Source organism: Lontra canadensis, unplaced genomic scaffold (assembly GCF_010015895.1).
Source record: "Lontra canadensis isolate GAN:19392208 unplaced genomic scaffold, GSC_riverotter_1.0 scaffold5, whole genome shotgun sequence".
Lineage (NCBI taxonomy): Eukaryota > Metazoa > Chordata > Mammalia > Carnivora > Mustelidae > Lontra > Lontra canadensis.
Genome location: NW_022630999.1, coordinates 16074180 through 16086313, shown reverse-complemented (window position 1 = coordinate 16086313; position 12134 = coordinate 16074180). Strand labels below are relative to the sequence as shown.

Sequence of the window (12134 nt, the reverse complement as noted above, 5' to 3'; positions counted from 1 at the left end):
TCTATTTTTCCTCAGCTAGAGACTGAAAACCAAAGTCACTTTTAGCTCTAAAATTCCAAGTGCAATGATGCTCAAATGTTACCCTTTTTCTTCTTACGCTCACCAATTCTGATCCTATGAGACTAAGAAATCACAGCATCTACTTTTTACATTGTAATTCTTATAAAAACCTTTGGAGAAAAAAAATCTGACTTAGCAAGTCAAGATGGGGGACAAGTAACTACGAAAAAAAACTGGTTTCCATCATGAGTTTCATCTCAGAAAAAGAACCATGGCTCAAAAGTTATTTCAATCAAAGGGGGAAAACAGACATAAATGGAAAAGAAAAGAAAGCCGAAGTAAAAACAGAACAGAAGGAGACAAGGCCACAGGAGCAGTTAGAACTCTTCCATGCAAAAGCACAAGAAATAAGGTCATTTGACAGACCTGCTGTGCGTCTGTGAAGAAGGGCCAAGAAGGATCCCGACTACCCTATTCATTCAATTCATACATTTTGGGGAGAATAATTAGGGTGGGAGGCAACCGAATGGCTGCACAGCAGCACAAAAGAGGAGGTGTGCAAAAGAAACTCAACACAATCTCCTGAAACACACTAGGCACTGGATCCTTCCTGCCCCCTGAAGTGACAGCGTGAAGGGCAATGACAGAGACAATTACACTGCTGCCAACAGTGGCAGCAGTGACCCCTGATTGAGGATTTAATCTACACTAGGAATGTGCCATCCACTCTTCAGGGATAATCTCATTTGATCCTTCCACCAACCCTAATGAGGTAGGCACTACTGTTAACTTCCACTAACAAATGAAAGATAAACCAGTAAGAACAGACATAAAGTGACTTGCCCAAGGTTTCAAAGCTAAAATCCCCAGGAGGCAAATGTTTAAACTGAGGAAAGCTGAGCTGACCCCAGAAGTGTACTCCACCACCCCCCCCAACCCCGAAGATGCTCCTCTCTCTTCTATCACTCAGGAAATCTCTAGGGGTTTAGGAACTCAGTGCCAGGAACCTGGTGTAGAGACCAAATACCTGTTTCCTTTCTTTTTCTCTTTCTTCTTCCATGTTTGTGTATGTCAGTATGTAATCTCCACTCAATGTGCAGCTTGAACTCACAACCTGGAGATCAAGAATCTCATGTTCTCCTGAGCCAGCCAAGCACGCCCAAAAGTGTGTTCTTAATTATTAACCTATTCTGTCTCCTGGGATTTGTGATGCCCTGAACTCCCAACACTCAGCCAGAGGGCAAAAGTCACCATCCCAGTATTTTTCAGATGCTCTACGGGAACTGCCCCCAGGGAACTCAACAGGTATGCCACTACATCAGTTTTCTCTACACAACTAAGTTTGGATCATGCTGAATTAAACACCTAACAAAGTGTTAGGTGTTTAAAACATACCCAGCCTAAAGATTTTCACAAAAACAAAGCACTCTCTTTCCTTTCCTACCTACCCAAATTCTACTAATCCTTCAAGACCATGCTTCTATAACCCATCCTTGACTACACTAATTCTTTTGACCTTTATAGTCTTATATAAAAAATGTGGCAAGTATGTATGATTTATATCAGTGCAAAGCATAAAACAAGTACCAAAAAAACATGCTAAACTGAACTTCACAGCAGCACAGCTCTAGTGCTCATTTACATATCAGGCGTCATTTATTTAGAAAGAAACAGAGACACAGGTATACATTTGGAAAGTTAATTATGAAAGACCTAAATATCAGGTTAAAAACCTCTACGCTTAATAGGAACTACAGGATACTGAAAGGACTTTGAGCTAGTAAGTGAGCAGATGTGAGTTATGCACCCAAGTAACTAAGCAGTCAGTGTGGAGGGTGGATCGTTAAAAATTTAACCGTAACAGGAAATGAATAAATCAACATGGTGTAGTCATTCACGGGAAATTATAAAGCAATTAAAGATAATGGTCTTGAAGGGTATTTAATGGCATGATATATTAAGTTAAAAAAAGGGGGGGGGGTTGCCTGGGTGGCTCAGTGTGTTAAAGCCTCTGCCTTCGACTCGGGTCATGGTCCCGGGGTCCTGGGATCGAACCCTGCATCGGGCTCTCTGCCCAGCAGGGAGCCTGCTTCCCCCTCTCTCTGCCTGCCTCTCAGCGTACTTGTGATCTCTGTCAAATAAATAAATAAAATCTTAAAAAAAAGGAGGGGGAGCTATAGAACTTGTATATTCACAGAAAAAAGACTGAAAGAAAATACACCAAGATGTTAACAATAATTTTTCTTTGGATGGCATAAGATTATGGACAACATTTTATTCTCTTTTTTAAAGAGTCACAATGAAACTTATTTGCATAGTCAGAAAATAAGAACGAGTACTTATTTTTTAAGTCCTCTGTTCTAAAGGGGACCAGGAAGCCCACTTTGTAGGGCTTCCAAAGCAGCAATAACCACTGGAGCTTACCTTTGGGACCCACTTCCCTCCTAGGAAGTTACCACAGGTGGGGCACTTAGGTGGTTTGTGCCTGGTGACATATGTAAAGGAGCAACCTGGGCTGGTGCATGTCCCATGGCCCCGGCGGGTGTACGTAGTGGTCTGTAAGGAAAAGAGGGGGTCAGAATCAACACCACAGTGTAACCCCTCTTGGAGCATGATGACCATTATAACCACAACAATGCCAGGAAGATGCCAGCTTGTAGAAGGATAGCCAATTCATGGTATCTTAAATGGTCAGAATTGGAAAGGTCCTAAGATTAATCCATTTTTTAGAAATGGAGAAACTGGGTTCACATGATGAAGGATAGCTGCCCAAGGTTACACAGATAGGTATCAGAAATATAGATAGCGATAATTACTACTAATTAAGCCAAGTACCACATAGTGCTAAAACACTTTACCAACATCTCATTTAATGCTCTCAGCAACTCTATGAAGTAGGTACTGTACTGAACTACTGTGGTTCAATGTGGTTAAATGCTTTGCCTCAAACTGTATAGTGAATGAAGGGCACACCTAGACCTAGAACTCTGAAATCTTTGATTCTTGGACCAAGATTGCTTCCATGGACCCAGCTGCACCCTACAGTTCTAAATACTCTGAAGAATTTGCTTCATCTTCATTCTTGTTAAAAATCAAAGAACCAAGGTCTTAGGGTTCAGAGATATAAAACTAAACAATGGCACTAAAAAAAAAAAAGGGAATTCCAATAGAAATCAAGTCCTCTGATACACAACAGAATTTATTTGCATATGAATACATTCAGCTACTGGCTCTCACCATCTCCCCTGACTTCCCTTTGAACAAAATGATTACAGTGACTTCCCTTTGAATAGAATGTTTACAACGGGTTATTACATTTCAGCTGCAAATAGAAATTAGCCATGCTCCATTTCTTGACTAACGCTGCAAAGAAAACATTTCCCTGTCAGATTTGTTCTGTCCCTTATGGGTGTTTACTAAGATATTAATCCCACCTCCCCAAGACTGGCCAAAAAGCAAAAAGCTCCCTTGAGGAAACACCAAGCTGCTACTAGGTTCCTTCTGCCAGAACACCTAGGGAAAAGGGGTTCGTATTAGTGGTAGCAAGTCAAGGATGAGGGTGGGTGGTATGGCACCCAGAAGAGACTGGGCTTTGAGTTCCAACTCTAGCACTAATACATTGGGTGACCTGGAGTTAAGTCACTTTAGCTCTTGGGCCCTGGGTTTCATCTCTGGAAAATCACCCACCCTTCCTATACCCTAAAGAGCCAATGAGGTAAGAAATAAGGAAAAACGTCACTTAGTAACTTGTAAATGATTCTACAGGTTTGTGAGAAACTATTATTACTGGGATATAAAACATCTCTCCTCTTTGCTCAGACTGTGGCTTTATACAGAATATTCATTCTGAACGCCACCAGAAAGCAGAGTAAAAATTTAAGTTAGGTCACGACTATAAATAAATTACCACGAACCTAAACAGCAGTTTATAGAAATAACTTAAGGAAAAAAATGCTAGTGTTCGAGGCTGATTTTTTTCATTCTTAAGTATTATTTATAAAAGCTTTCTGGAAGAGTCTGGCTGACACTTATTTAATCATGAAAGAATAATAATTTCCAGGACAGCAAAGGCTCAGGAGAAACCTGTAATTTCACCATGAATTAGGTTGCAGTGGCTGTTCTTGTTGAAGATATAACTACTTTCTCATCTAAAAATAGATTGCTTATCCACAGGTTTTCAAGATAGACTGTGATAAGGTAAAGATGTACACTATTAATCCTCAAGAAAGCACCACAAAAACTAAAACAAATAGCTAATAAGCCAGTAAGAGATAAAATGGATTCATAAGAAATATTCAGTTCAAAAGAAAGCAAAACAAAACAGAAAACAAAGAGTAAAATGACAGATTTAAACCTAACTATATGTTCATACATTAAATGTATATGGCCTCAATACTGCAATTAAAAAAATAGAGATTTTCAGGTCTTGCTGTTAGATCCAAACTATATATTGCCTATTAAAAAAGTACCCTACATATAAAGATAAATAGATTGAAAGTAAAATGCTGGAAAAAGATTTACCTTCCTAATAATAATCAAAAGAAAGCTCGATATCAAAGTAAACTTCATAGCAGACAATACTGCCAGAGATAAAGAAGGTCATTTCATAATGATGAAGGGGTCAATTCATCAAGAAGACATAACAATCCTGGGATGCCTGGGTGGCTCAAATGGTTAAGCATCTGCCTTCATTCAGCTCAGGTCATGATCTCAGGATCCTGTGTGTTGGCTCTCTGCCCAATGGGGAGTCTGCTTCTCCCTTTCCATCTAGCCCCTGCTCTCTCAAATAAATAAATAAAATCTTAAAAAAAAAAAAAGACATAACTCTCTTAAATGTTTAAGTACTTCATAACAAGAGTCAAAACACAGGACATAAAAACTAAAAAAAAAAAAAAAAGAAATAAGATACAGATAAATAGTATTTACAGTGACAGGTGGATACCGTCTCTCAATAACTGACAGAACAAGCAGACAGAAAATCAGTCAGGATATAAAAGAGTTGACCACTATCAATCAACCTGACCTAACCTGACATGTATAGAACACTCCAACTCAACAGAAGACACATTCTTTTCAAGTGCACACAGAACATTTATCAAGACAAACCATATTTTGGGCCATAAAATAAGTTTCAATGAATTTAAAAGGAAGTAAGTCTTATAAACTACAAAGTTCTGACTATAATGGAATTAAATCAGAAGTCAGTAAAAGGAAGATATCTGGAAAATCCCAAACATTTGGAAAGCAAATAATGTACTTTTAAATAACTAATGGGTCAAAGAATAAATCAGAAAGTATTCTGAACAAAATGACAATAAAAATATACCATATCAAAATTTGTGGAGGGCACCTGGGTGGCTCAGTGGGTTAAGCCTCTGCCTTCAGCTCGGGTCATGATCTCAGGGTTCTGGGATCGAGCCCCGTATCAGGCTTCCTGCCCAGCGGGGAGCCTGCTTTCCTCCTCTCTCTGTCTGCCTCTCTTCCTAATTGTAATCCCTCCTGCTGTCAAATAAATAAATATATTAAAAAAAAAATTGTGGGATGCCACCAAAGTAGTGCTTAGAGGGAAATGCATAGCACTAAGCAGCTATAACAGGAAAAAAAAGGTTTCAAATCAATAACCTCAGCTTCTATCTTAAGAAACTAGGAAAGAATAAATTAAGTCAACGTAAGCTTAAAAAAAGATAATAAAGATCTGGGCAAATATCAGTGAAATCCAACAAAGAAAAAAGAGAAAATCAATGAAACCAAAAGCTGATTTTTCAAAGGTCAATACAATTGATAACCTCTAGCCAGGCTTATCAGGAAAAACAAGAGACCCAAATTACCATTATCAGTGATGAGATAGGTAAAATCACTACAGTCTACAGATACTAAAGGATAAGCATTCCTCAGGAACTTTAAACAGAATTGCCATATGATCTAGCAATTCCACTCCTAGGTATATTCCCCAAAAAACTGAAATCAGGGGCTCAAACAGACATGTCTCCACTAAAGTTCATAGCCCCAGTATTCTCACAAGGGCCCAAAGGTAAAACAAACTACATGTCCATCACTGTCTGTGAATGGATAAACAAAATGTAGGATATACACACAATGGAATATTATTCAGCCATAAAGAAATGAATTTCTGATATATGGTACAAGATAGGTGAACCATGAAAACATACTAAGTGAAAAAATGAGACCATAAGGACAATATATGCATGATTCCCTTTATGTGAGGTACCTATAATATGCAAATTCAGAGATAGAAAGTAAAACAAAGGTTACCAGGGGCTGGGGGAGGGAAGAATGTAGAATTATTGTTTAATGGGCCCAAGATTCTGTCTGGGTAACAAAAACTTCTGGAAATAGATACTGGCGATGATTCCACAACACTGTGAATATACTTAATGACCCTGAATTGTACCCTTAAAAAATGGTTAAATTCATAAGTTTTATGTTATGCATATTATACCACAGTTTTTAAAAAGAGTAGTGTTTTGAACAATTTTATGTCAATAAATTTGACAATTTAGATGAGATGGACAAATTCCCTGAAAGACGAATTACCAAAGCTCACTCAAAAATAGATAATCTACATCTAAATAATCTAAAATTATTTAAAAATAATCTAAATAGTCCTATGCATATTTTAAAAACTGGACTTGAGATTAAAAATCTTCCCACAAAGAAATCTCCAGGCCCAGACTGACTTATTGGCAATTACCAAACATTTAAGGAAGAAATAATACCAATACCACTACCACACAAACTCTTCCTGAAAAATGAAGAGGAAAAAGTATGTCCTAACTCTCTTTGGTAAACATTACCCTGATACTAAAACCAGACAAACACTATACAAGAAAATTAAAGACCAACATCCTCATGAATATAGACACAAAATTCCTGAGCAAAGTTTCAGCAAATCAAATCCAACAATATACTAGAAGGTAATACATGATTGCCAAGTGGGGTTTATTCAAAGAAGGCAGGATTGGTTTAACATTTGAAAAACAACGAAATTAACCACATTAACAACTAAAAAAGAAAATTCCTACAACCATCTCAAGAGACCCAGGAAAAACATCTGACAAAATCCAACATCCATTCCTGATAAAAGCTCCCAACAAATTAGGAATATGCGAGAACTTCCCAAACTTGAAGAGGGCATCTACAAAAAACCTATAGCTAATATTATACCTAATGGTGAAAGACTGAATGCTTTCCTCCTAAGATGAGGAACAAGACAAAGATATCTGCTCTCACCATTTCTAATCAATATGGTATTGGAGGTCCCAGATAGTGTAGCAAAAAATAAGGAATCCAAATCAGAAAAGAAATAAAACTATCTTTATCCAAAGACAATATGATCAACAATGTAGAAAATGCAACAGAGACTAAAAAAAGGCCACCAGAACACGAGTTTAACAAAGTTGCAGAACAGAAGTTTAATATGCAAAAAAATTAACTGTTATTATATATTACTACTGAAAAATCGGGTATTGAAAAAAGTTTTGGGGGCACCTGGGTGGCTCAGTGGGATGGGCCTCTGCCATCAGCTTGGATCATGAAAAAAAAACATGAAATATTTAGGGATAATAAATCTCAGCCCCAATGCTACAGTATGTGATGAAAAAAAAAAAACATTAACTGAGAATCAAAAGACCAGGGTCCTAGTTCTGGCTTGTTTTGCAGCCCAGTGGCTTTGAATGATACAGAGAACAAGTCCTTTCTCTTCTCTAGGCTTTTTTTGTAATCTGTATGATAGTAAGATTGAATCAGACCAATGGCCCTCAATTTTTCTAAATCATGTATGCTTCTGAAAATTTTATAAGAGGCACTGAACCTATCCTAGGTAAATACTCTTAAAGAGAAAAGTTTGGGGACGCCTGGGTGGCTCAGTTGGTTAAGCAGCTGCCTTCGGCTCAGGTCATGATCCCAGCGTCCTGGGATCGAGTCCCACATCGGGCTCCTTGCTTGGCAGGGAGCCTGCTTCTCCCTCTGCCTCTGCCTGCCATTCTGTCTGTGCTCGCTCTCTCTCCCTCTCTCTCTCTGACAAATAAATAAATTAATTAAATAAAATAAAAAAAAGAGAAAAGTTTGTATGTACCTTGAGGAGTTTAAGGAGCCTGCAGAGCTCCCTTCACTGAACCTCCCACCACCCCTATCCCCAGTAAAGTGTACCTGGAGCAGGTAATTTGAGGCCTTTGCCAGTCCTACTGTCTTAATGTTATCAGACTTTGAAAACTACCTGGAAGAGAATTCTTTTGGAGCCCTATCTCCATCAACTCCCCACACACTGACCAGTTTGATGGAAGTGGGGTTCTCCACGACTGAGTAGGCAGGAAGAGGCAACATGATGAACTGTGTGGCTGGCGCAGAAGAGCTACTCTCGCTGGAATCCTGTGGGCACACAGAGAGAAGGACAGTTTTACTGAGATGGAATGAAGAATACCCAGGGCCACCCACAACAAACACTGAAAGACGGATCAAGTCCAATAACCAAGACAGTGTGCTTATCCAAAAAAATAAGTCTACAATTATCTCAAAACTTACAAGAAAAAAAGATACAGAAAACTTTTACCACAAAGAATGTGCTATCCTCATTTTACAAATAAGAAAACTGAGGTCCTAAGAGACTTAGGACTCCTAAGATCACATAAGCGGTTAGTGAAAGAACCCAACTGTTCTGACCCTGTCAAGTGCTGACACCGTATTGATCTGCCTTAAGCAGGCAGGCGGCATGCTTCATTATCATAAACAGTCCTGAGGCAACAAACAATAAAATGGACTTAGGGCTACCACAGATTCCTTTCCAAGGAGCTACCTGCTCTAACATCCAGGCCATCCTACATTCCTCTTGGCCTGAGCAGAAGTCCTACTCTGAGGATGCCACATTACCCAGGGTAACAGAGGGCATGGTGGTAGCTCCCGATCTTCCAGGGGGACCAGGCTGTGGGATCACTGAGACTGCTCTTCCCCTCAACTGGGCATAGCTGAACTTATGCCACTGGAAAGACTATCAGCCTGGCCTTGAAGAGAGCTTCCTTTTTCCTACCCACTCTGCACCCAGGAAGACCATTTGAAAATTCTCCTAAACAGTTTAAGGTGCCATTGTGTTTGGAGACAATCTTCAGGGAACATAAAATCCTAACAGCTTGAGAGACTCTAGCTTTGATTCATGGATAACCCGTATCATTGAAATGCTGTTACTGCACCTCATGTACTCTCTTAGGTGAAGAAAGTCCTGGCCGTGCTGGGCAAAAGGAGTTGGTAAGAGGGCCTAAGAAACTGAAGAGAACTTTAAAGTAAGCAAGCCCAAGGGAAAAAGGTTCAAGAGAACTGTAGTCCTACTAGAAGTCCACACCAGCACTCTTAATTACCACTGCATGGCACTAGCTACCTTTGTAGTAACTCCAGATGAAGTAAAAGAGACATAAGTACCAAAGTCACTTACCCTCATGACAGTTACCACTGACATGCTCTCCCCAACCTGGGCGTGGGGCATAGCCAGGCTTCCAGTAGGGAGGTCTGGTGAGCCGTTCACTAAGGTCTCTTCAATTACCAGGCTTGTCTGGTACGGTTGGTGGCTCTCCCCTACCTCCAGGGAAGCCTCCTCCAGGAGCACATCCTGGCTGAGGATCTCTGAAGTGGCGATCTCTTGCACGGCACCCGGCTGGGAAAGGGCTCCCACGTCCTCAGCTAGGGACTCCACAGCCAGGCACTGCTCTGCCATGCCTGCATGGCTAGGCACTGCCTCCGGGGCACTGCTGGACACAAGTGATGGTCCTTTAGGGGACACCTGGTTCTGGGCCACACAAAGCTCTAGCTGAGGGCAACTGCGGTCTTCCTGCAGGCTGCTCTTGGGGATGATGATGTAATCTGAGCGGGGGAGGATCTTGCGGAAACCTGGGATGTCCGGAACCACAGCAGTCAGTGCAGAAAGCTTGGAGTTCTGAGGACCAGGAAGCCAGGGAGGGGGAAGTAAGCAGAGAGAAATGGTGTGAGACCACATGCACATATGTCTGTAATTTTTTTTCATTTTTTGGATTGTTTTCTGCAAAAGGGACCACAAAAACTCCTCTCTTGACCTAAGATTTCAAGAGGGTCAGCCTCTGTCAACAGCAATGTCGTCCTCCTCTGAATCACACTTTAGCCCAAGTAGCTTACTTGCTCAGTCACACAGGAGACAGGTAACAGGGATCAGACTCTGGAAAGGACACTGATCTTGGCATTTGAAACGGTAAGCTGGAATCTCAGATCTGCAGTCTTGAGCAAATACTTTTCAATTTTTGGGTCTTGCTGCTCCATTTGAATTTAGCTATTTACGAGTTCCTTTCCAGCTCTGAAACATTAGGATTCCAAAGTAGCCAAAGACTTAAAAACCAGAAAGTATAATGTTCAATAAAACCCCAAAAGGCATAAAATACAAGTCAACAGGCCAAACTGGAACTCAAGGCAGCAAGCAAGAATTCTGATAATACTGGTTTCTCTCCCAGACTTATAAAACAGAGGATGAACAGATCACTTCACAAGAAAGTAAGTATGTATGCATGGGAATATCTGACAGAACCTGTATATACTGGGGGCAGCAGAGGGGGGATATAAATATTAACACTAACTAGTAAATTAACATTCAGAAAATACCTTCCTGACCTTATCATTAACAACACTATTAAGCTGAGTACTATTATTGTTCCTATTGAAGCTCGGGGAGGTAAACTTCCCCCAAACACAAAATTATTAAGTAGTAAAGACTCCAAACCAGGTCTTCTAAAGAGCAAGGAAACCAGGTACTAAAAGCAAAACGGTTCATGGCCAAGAAAAGGGTACTTTTGCTTTATTTTTTCAAATTAAACTGCAAGTTACCTAATAAGAAAAACAGAAAAGTTCAAAGTCAACAGTTAAAGTGAGAGCTGAAATTAAAAGGAAATAATTTCAGATGCATCTTTTAAAAGGAACACTAAGTCCATTACAAAAAGATCCTTAAATACATCAAAAGCAAGAAGTCGATGAGACTACTTAAGGTACAAAGGAAGCACTCAGATGAAAGCTGAAAGCAGCACTCAGATGAAACATAAAAGCGGACAGGCCAAATCCTTTATGGAGCCTTTACTGGAGAGATAATGGAGAAATAACATTCTCAAATCACCCTTTGAAGCAGACAGGTTAGAACAAGATTGAGTGGTAGTAAATGCATAGAATGATCTGGACTTAATCAACAAATCCAGGCACCTAGACACCAGGGCAACCTGAATGACAATGGAACTATGGGCCTTGCTACGTGGCAAGAGACTGGAAGGGCTGCCGAGAAGGCAGGCTGCCACAAGGTCTCTGACAGGCTCCCGAAGTATGAAGACAGGAGGGTCTCACCTTCACACCAGGCAATCTCAGAGAGGTCAAAGCACCCAAAGTCTTACTAAGTCTTGGCACATTCAGATAACTCATGCTCTTAAATACCACCTTTTCTTATCATGTGGCCCCTGGACACTTAACTTACTGAAGAGTGGTATTCACTGACCAAGGCAGTATATGTCAAGGACTCAGCTAAGAGCTTATATTATCTATTTTAAGCGCTAAACGCTGTGAGTAGATAGTATTATTTCCCACTTTACAAATGAGGAAACCAAGACTCAAAGGTTAAGTGATTCTTCCAGGGTCACAGCTAGTTAGTATCAGAGCTAATCAATTCATGTTCTTGATAGTAGTTCTAGAGAGGATGGCAGATATAAAGTCCCCACATGGATAAGAAAAAATCATTGCAGATGATTTATTTAAAAAATGTTTTGAGGCGCCTGGGTGCCTCAGTAGGTTAAGCCTCTGCTTTCGGCTCAAGTCATGATCTCAGGGTCCTGGGATTGAGTCCTGCATCAGGCTTTCTGCTCAGCAGGGAACCTGCTCCTCCCCCTTCTTCCTGCCTCTCTGCCTACTTGTGATCTCTCTCTCTCTCTCTGTCAAATAAATAAATAAAATCTTTAAAAAAATGTTTTAAAAGACTTAATAAGGGCCTACATTAGTGTGTAGCTTTAAAAACCATTATCACTCTGGGAATAGGAAGAATTTTCCTCTATCGGGGTAAAAAGGTTGCTGACTTTATTGATGGGGAAACCACAGGGAATATATCCTTTTCCTAGACTCCACTTCCCCTT

The 12134-nt window shown here is 40.2% G+C and overlaps 1 protein-coding gene across 3 annotated transcripts in view; it reads right to left on the bottom strand.

The window, feature by feature from the left end:
- The window catches only part of HMGXB3 (HMG-box containing 3), a 44994-nt gene that overhangs the window by 26969 nt on the left and 5891 nt on the right, over positions 1–12134 (bottom strand). For all 3 annotated transcript variants that reach the window (XM_032851526.1, XM_032851524.1, XM_032851525.1), the window contains exons 4-6: positions 9443–9940; positions 8290–8388; positions 2425–2556 (exon numbers count right to left, since the gene is read on the bottom strand). In XM_032851526.1, coding sequence (XP_032707417.1) covers positions 2425–2556; positions 8290–8388; positions 9443–9940 — 729 coding nt within the window. The remainder of the gene's footprint in view (positions 1–2424; positions 2557–8289; positions 8389–9442; positions 9941–12134) is intronic.